Here is a 7,477-nt window from a genome sequence, read left to right on the forward strand (position 1 = left end):
CGTAGCCCCTACCCCGCCCCCCTCACCATAACCATTGTCTGGTTGCCGATGAACAGGGTAAAACAGTAGAAGGACAAGGGTATAAGCTCCAATTAGCTTATTGAACAGAAGATTTAATCCTTTACTGATGAGATACACACGAGTTTTATAAACATACACAAGCGCGCGGTTCTAAAATAAAAACAAAAATAGCGGTAACTAGAGTGATACCGAAACGAAATGAAGCTAAATAAACGAAATAAATGCAAATAAACAAAAATACAAGTTGTTTACCTCATACAGTAAGAGAATCCCGGTAAAAGAAGCAAAATGCACCGATAAATATAACCTCTGATATAAACTTTCCGATAGAGCACATGGCAAGTAAAAAAAAATAACAAAGGCGCTACTGAAGAATCATGGGAAAGCAGGCCCGCAATACTTGCAAAGTACGAATAGATCCTACACCGGCCCCGAAAGACCAACTAGATAAGCTAGTGGCCTTTAAATACACAAGGATCTATGATCATCTGTCCACCGCAGACTTAGTCAATGTAAATAACAATCCATATCACTCTTTTGGCCCGCATGCCAGGTAAAAAAAAATAATCACCAAAGGGCGAGTTCAGTGGTGACTAAACCTACGACAAATTCGACTATCCATTTTGTTTGTTCGTTTTGGACACATCCGATCACAGTTAACTTGAAACACAGTTTCTTGGTCAATCACTCTTAAATGGGTTCAGGACGCAACAGGTCTCCTTCCAGGAGGCAGAGTTTCCTGACATCACGCCGAAAGCGCTTTGCACTAGCTGTACGTACAACAACTTGTCTGACATTTCCCTTTGAATCTGGAAGACTTCCTCAACCAAACCTAGTGGCCAACGGCCTCGTGGTGACCCTTCGTTTACAATTAAGACAAGGTCTCCTACTGCTAAATTCCGTTTGGGGTAAAGCCACTTCTGCCTCTCTTGAAGCGTGGGAATGTATTCTTTGATCCACCTTGCCCAAAACATGTCCGATATAGTTTGAGCTTGTTTCCACCTCTCACTGGGCTTAGGGTTGTGCACCACTGGTACATCACCTGCAGGGCCACATGGGTTCCTATAGCATAGAAGCAAAGTGTTAGGCGTTAGAGCGGAGGGGTCTCGATGGTCATCACACTGACGGGTGAGAGGGCGATCGTTCACTATTTTCTCCGTCTCGCAACTAACAGTGAGTAAAGTCTCATCGTCAACCAAACGATTCCCAATAAGAGCATTCAAGTGCTTTCTGACAGATCTGATCATGCGTTCCCACACACCACCTGTGTGACTGGCGCTTGGGGGAGAGAAGTGCCAATCAATGCCTTTAGCCCTCATTTGATCTCTGATTCTCTCTTGGTTCCAAGCTTGCAAGGCTTGTTTGACTTCAATTTCAGCACCCTTGAAGTTTGTACCATTATCACTAAATAGTTCTCTTGGGGGGCCCCGTCTGCTTACAAATCGGCACACTGCTTGAATGAACGAATCCGTTGAAAGGTCCTGGGAGATCTCAATGTGTATTGCTCTGATGGCTAGGCAAGTGAATATGCAGCCATAGCGCTTTGCAGTTCCTCGTCTCCATTTCACCTTCAAGGGACCAAAATAATCTATGCCAACAGATGAGAATGGTGGCATTCCTGGAGTCACCCGAGCCGCAGGAAGTGGAGCCATGATCTGGGTTCCAGGGTTTTGGTTCCGACGACGGCATGGTATGCATCCACTGACAATCCGCTTTACTGTGCTTGGCCCTTTGATGATCCAATACTGTTGACGGACAGCAGCCAAGGTTTGATTAGTTCCAGAATGACCGTTTGATTCGTGCAGATGACGTACAATAAGCCTTGTTACGTGATGGTCTGACGGCAGAATTGCAGGGTTCTTCAGCTCGCCGCTCAATGGTGTGTTTTCCAGGCGACCACCAACCCTAACAACGCCCCTTTCCACAAATGGATTCAGCTTGGCCAGCTGGTTCGCACTCCTTTTAGTGAATGGATCAAGCATACAACAATCCCTTTGGACCAACCTAACAATTTCTTCCGATGCATCAACGATTTCTTTGACCTCCAACGGCCCACTGCTCAACGAAGTTTGACGATGAGAGGACTTCCTCGACTGAAACAGCAAATACTTCTTGAACCTCAACAACCACGCTACCGACTTCTGCAACTTGTACCAACATGAGGGTCGGTTGATAAGACGACTAAGAGTTTCCGGGAGTTTCCCATCAGAGACAACTATGGCACCAACTCGAGCAGTTCCTTTCTTTACCTCTGCGTCTGTTTCTTCAACCTCAGGTAAATCGGATGGTTGTTCTGGCCACTTGCGTTCTTCTTCCTATAGAAACTGAGGTCCTCTGAACCAGAAGCGCATCTGTTGCCGGCCCCGATTGGTCCCTAATTCATGGATGCCTCTGGATGCCAGATCAGCAGGATTCAGGTGCGTTGGTACATGCCTCCACTGGGACGGTGTTGTGGAATCATGAATCAGCTGCAATCTATTGGCTACAAAGGTCTGGAACCTCCTTGTAGTGTTCCTCAAGTATCGTAGCACAACTGTGGAATCCGTCCACAGCACAACATCGTTGAGGGGTAACTGCAATTCTTCGCGAAGTTGTTTGTCAACCTTTACAGCCAAAGTGGCTGCAGTCAGTTCCAGCCTTGGTACAGTGACTGTTTTCAGTGGGGCCACCCTGGACTTCCCCATGACCAAGCTACAGTGGATACGATCCTCAACGTCTGTGAATCGTAAATATGATGCAGTCCCATATCCACTCACAGAGGCGTCCGCAAAGTGGTGAAGCTCGATGCTCTTAATACCTTTGAATTCTACTGGTTTGTAACACCTGGGTATCTTGACAGAAGGCAACACATGAAAGCTACTCTCCCAAGCTTTCCATGGTTTTAACACTTGTTCTGGGAGTTCCTCATCCCAGCCATGACAAAGACGACAAAGTTCTTGAAGAATAAGTTTAGCTGGTAATGCCATAGGTGCAGCCAAGCCAAGGGGGTCATAGACTGAAGCAACATATGATAAGATCCCCCTCCTGGTCTCTGCTTTAACCGTGCCACCTCGAAATCCAAAACTGTCTTCCTCCACATTCCACTCAACTCCTAGGGCTCTTTCTGTTGGTAGCCTTTCCAAGTTTAGGTCCACTGTGGATGCTCGTTCACTGGTAGGTACATGATGCATGACGCTCTTCTCATTAGAGACCCACTTAGTCAGTCGAAAGCCACCACGAGCCAATAACACAGGGAGCTCATCAACAAGTTTGACCGCTTCCTCCTTCGTGGCAAGAGACTTAAGACAATCATCCACATAAAAATTGTTGCGGACAGTCTCCATAGTGTTCTTGCTGAAGTCCCCTAGGTTGTCTTCAGCCGTCTTTCTAAGAGCATATGAGCAACAACTCGGAGATGATGTTGCTCCAAAGAGATGAACAACCATTTGGTGGTCGACTGGCTCCTGGTCGATGTCCCCTCCTGGCCACCACAGGAACCGTAAGGCTTCGCAATCCTCAGGTTTAACTTTAACCTGGTGAAACATTTTCTCGACGTCCGCCATCAGGGCAACTCTTTCTTCCCGGAACCTTAGCAGTACTCCCACGAGTGAGTTTGTGAAGTCTGGGCCCTGTAAGAGCTGATCATTTAAAGATGTGTTCTGAAACTTCGCCGCACAGTCAAACACGATCCTGACCTTTCCCGCCTTTTGGGAATGTACAACAGGGTGGTGTGGTAAATACCAAACAGGAACATGGTCACTACAAACTGGCTCATCTGTGGTAATCCTCCTGGCATGGCCCTTAGCAAGGTAGTCTCCCATAGTTTCTTTGTAGCTTTCAAGGAGCTTAGGATCCCTTTTCAGCCGCCTTTTTAACAATTGTAGTCTCCTTTCTGCCATGGACCTGTTGTTTGGTAAGTATGGGGTGTCGCATTTCCAGGGAAGCGCAATCTCATAATGGCCACCCACCATTTTCACAGAGCTGTCCATAATAGATCTGGCTCGACGATCCTCTACAGAAAGGCACTCCTTCAAGTCAGCTGTACATTCACTGAAATCCGCATTGTAGAGGCGTTCTAGCTGAAGCTGGATTGGATCCATGCCCTTCACCGACTCAGTGCAGCCCAGTGACTGGTCAACGTGGATGAAATTCACATGGGCACCTTCATCCCTCCTTCCCTTCAGTGGTCCCGTAACAGTCCATCCTAGTAACGTTCGCACTGCATGCGGTTGGCCAATTTTCCCAGTGCGTACTTCAAGAGGGCACAAAGCTTCCGGCACATCACTTCCGATCAGAATAGTTACTTTCTTGTCTACAAGATCTGCAATGTCAATGTTTCTAAGATGTGGCCAGTCCATTACATCCTTGTTTGTCGGAATGCTTCTCTCTGTAACCGGTAATGTTTCTGTAGTCCAGACCTTCTCTAAGCGCACTCCCTTCCCTGTAGCAACACCAACTACGTCGAGGCATAGCTGTTGGCCTTCTTTACGTTGAGTTCCCGAGACCGTAGACAATGTGAACTCTACTGGTGTACAGTCTGCCTCTAGCTCTTTAGCTAAACTACTCAGGCACATGGTGGTGTTCGAGCCGCTGTCCAGAAAGGCGTAAGTTTCAATGATACGATTGCTGTATGGTGAACTGACTTTTACAGGAACCACTTGGAGTCCAACATTGAAGCCGCATTACTTGTTGCACTTACACTGGTAGCATCATTGTGAGGACAGCCTCCAGGAGAAGGGGTTTGGACCTGAGAAGCACTCCTCGAGTTAAGCTCTGAACTGTTTGCGTTGTTTTGAACTGGATCAGATGAATGTAACAAAGGATGATGTCTCCTTTGGCAACGTTCAACCCCACACATCCTTGCAACCCGGCATTTCTTTACAAAGTGTCCTGGGCTGAGACATGAACTGCACACCCTCTTCTCATCCACGAGGTCCTGTCGCTGACGGAGTGTCAATTCTCTGAACTTGTGGCAACGCTCGAGATGATGGCTGCCCAAACAAAGAACACATTTAAAGGGTTTCCTCTCATTGCTGCCCTGCGGGAGGTCGCTGCCAAGCATGGCTAAGGTCATGCCATGGTTGGAGAGGCCAGTTTTGCCCTTGGATGATGATTTGAAGCCTCTAGATGACTCCAACTTTGGGTTGACTATTTGGCCAAAGCAGGTGTTGGCTACAGCAGCACGGCTTTGTACAAACTCTGTAAGGTGGGAGAATGTTGGTGTGATCTGAGATTCATACAACTGATTGGCCTTCTCTGCCCATTTTGCCCTGAGATGAATTGGAAGGCGGGCCACAATCTTTCCCAGTGTATCCATTGAGTTTAGATTACTTGTGTGTCCTAACTGGGTAGACCCAAGGAGGCATGTTTCCATGTCACGAGCCAGCTGGGACAATACTTCCGGATCAGGACTTCGAATCGGAGGCCCATTGACTACCTTTTCTAGGAATGCCCTAGTCACTACATGGGTTCGGCCAAAGTTCCTCTGTAAAATCTCCTTCGCACGTTTGTAACCTTCTTCAGGGCGCATCATAATACAGTGTTCAATAGCTTCCCGTGCCTTTCCTCTGCAATACTGAACGAGGTAGCTTAGGCGATCCGCATCGTTTTCCTCCTTACTTTCCACATTCACCTCAAAGTTTCGCATAAACAAAGGGAAGATATGGGGTTCGCCACTGAAGCTCATGTATTCTCTCTGAGGCATACGAAGACCCCGCACCACTTCATCCATTGTGTTTTGCTGTCTTTCCAACAGACTCTGTAATTGCTGAGCACTGCTCGGAACTGTTGAGTGTTCACATGCCTTGTTCTGGTATAAGCTTGGTAAAGGACCCTCTTGTGTTCTTGATTCTGTTTGTTTCAACTCTGTGCATTCTCTCTGGGGGAGGAAATGAGCACCTACTCCATTCATAGTGTTCCCTTGTCTCCCTGACAGATTCCTCAATTGCTGACTACCTAACATTGTTGATTGGAGGCCTGTCTTGTCCTGATGCATGCTGGGAAGGGGTTCTGTTGGCGTTACAGACTCTGAACTCCCGCTTTCACTCATCCCTAAGTTTTCTTCGAGCCGTCGTAACTCTTCCTGTTGGCGTTTTATTTCCTGTTTTTTGCGCATAATTTCCCGTTCTTGGATGGCACGATTCATTTCAATTTCCAATTTCTCCCTGGCTTCCTTCATACGCTTATCCAGAGCCGCCCTTTCGGCCAGTTCTTGCTCCTCAAGAGCCCGCAATCGCTTGGACCATTCTGACTCATCAAGGTTACGTTTACTTTCCTCTCCGCTCGCGGGCGTCTGGTAACGAAAGCTTGCTTCGCTATCTACTGAGCTATGCAAAGTCCCGCGGGCAGGATCGGGCTTGCCCGAGAATGTGTTAGCGTAATTTCGCGGTACAAATGTCGGCGCTAAAGGAGTTAATTGTTGACCATACGGATTCTGAACAGAAGAAACACCACTCGAAGTCTCCTGTCGTACTGAAACACTTGAAATCTGTTGTAGTGGAGAAGGTTGAGAAACGGAAACTGCCGCTCGAACTGTTGTACCACTCGAAGTTTCGGCTAATTCCGACTTCTGACCGTTGTCGACGTTAGGAGGAGAGTTTTCTGGAGAAGGATGCATGTTTATATTCTGTTCTACGGGCGTCTCTTTAGAATAAACCACATCTTGAGACATTCCTTCGGCCACAGTAAGCTCGTGATCATCTGACGCATGATAATCGTCATCCTGTGAATCTTCGAGTTCAGCTTGATGTTGTGGCGTTGATTTCTTCGCTTTCTTGGAATTTGTCGGAGACTTCTTCGCTTTAATCTTTCCTTTCTTCGTCATCTCGATGTATGAGAACTGTATAAGCTCCAATTAGCTTATTGAACAGAAGATTTAATCCTTTACTGATGAGATACACACGAGTTTTATAAACATACACAAGCGCGCGGTTCTAAAATAAAAACAAAAATAGCGGTAACTAGAGTGATACCGAAACGAAATGAAGCTAAATAAACGAAATAAATGCAAATAAACAAAAATCCAAGTTGTTTACCTCATACAGTAAGAGAATCCCGGTAAAAGAAGCAAAATGCACCGATAAATATAACCTCTGATATAAACTTTCCGATAGAGCACATGGCAAGTAAAAAAAAATAACAAAGGCGCTATGAAGAATCATGGGAAAGCAGGCCCGCAATACTTGCAAAGTACGAATAGATCCTACAAAGGGTAATTAGTCCCCAATCCCCCTCTCTCTAAAGTTAAATATTAATTCCCGAAATCCCATACTCTAGTTGCTTACACAGATTCTAAAGAACAAAGAGGAATATCTCAGAAATTCATTCTCTCAGTCTTCCAAAACTCATTACCGGATTTATTAAAATTATGGCTTGTAATATACAGGTATGTAAACATAATGATCCTTTGGTACCCTCGTCGTCTCTTGAACTTTTCTTTCGTCAGAATACTATTTATCAGTTTACTACCACGAATTAA

The 7,477-nt window shown here is 46.1% G+C and overlaps 2 protein-coding genes across 2 annotated transcripts; both read right to left on the reverse strand.

The window, feature by feature from the left end:
* Nucleotides 1–701: 701 nt before the first annotated feature.
* On the reverse strand, nt 702–4,574 carry LOC146453702 (uncharacterized). Its single transcript, XM_085096399.1, has 2 exons — nt 2,451–4,574; nt 702–2,336 (listed from the first exon to the last, which is right to left on the reverse strand). Exons 1-2 carry the CDS (start codon nt 4,572–4,574, stop codon nt 702–704), a joined length of 3,759 nt encoding a protein of 1,252 aa, XP_084952525.1.
* Nucleotides 4,575–4,645: 71 nt separating this feature from the next.
* Nucleotides 4,646–7,115, reverse strand: LOC146453703 (uncharacterized). Its single transcript, XM_085096400.1, has 2 exons — nt 7,035–7,115; nt 4,646–6,932 (listed from the first exon to the last, which is right to left on the reverse strand). Exon 2 carries the CDS (start codon nt 6,821–6,823, stop codon nt 4,646–4,648), a length of 2,178 nt encoding a protein of 725 aa, XP_084952526.1. The 5' UTR covers nt 6,824–6,932; nt 7,035–7,115.
* Nucleotides 7,116–7,477: the final 362 nt, after the last annotated feature.

The sequence above is a fragment of the Pavona decussata genome, unplaced genomic scaffold, assembly GCF_977016875.1.
Source record: "Pavona decussata unplaced genomic scaffold, jaPavDecu1.1 SCAFFOLD_324, whole genome shotgun sequence".
Classification (NCBI taxonomy): domain Eukaryota; kingdom Metazoa; phylum Cnidaria; class Anthozoa; order Scleractinia; family Agariciidae; genus Pavona; species Pavona decussata.

Excerpts from the sequence above, each read along its gene's own strand:
- LOC146453703 (XM_085096400.1), bottom strand. The coding sequence starts at position 6,823 with ATGACGAAGAAAGGAAAGATTAAAGCGAAGAAGTCTCCGACAAATTCC.
- LOC146453702 (XM_085096399.1), bottom strand. The coding sequence starts at position 4,574 with ATGTGCCTGAGTAGTTTAGCTAAAGAGCTAGAGGCAGACTGTACACCA. Across the intron at positions 2,337-2,450 it reads CACCGTCCCAGTGGAGGCAT|GAAGAAGAACGCAAGTGGCC; the intron begins GTACCAACGCAC and ends CAGTTTCTATAG.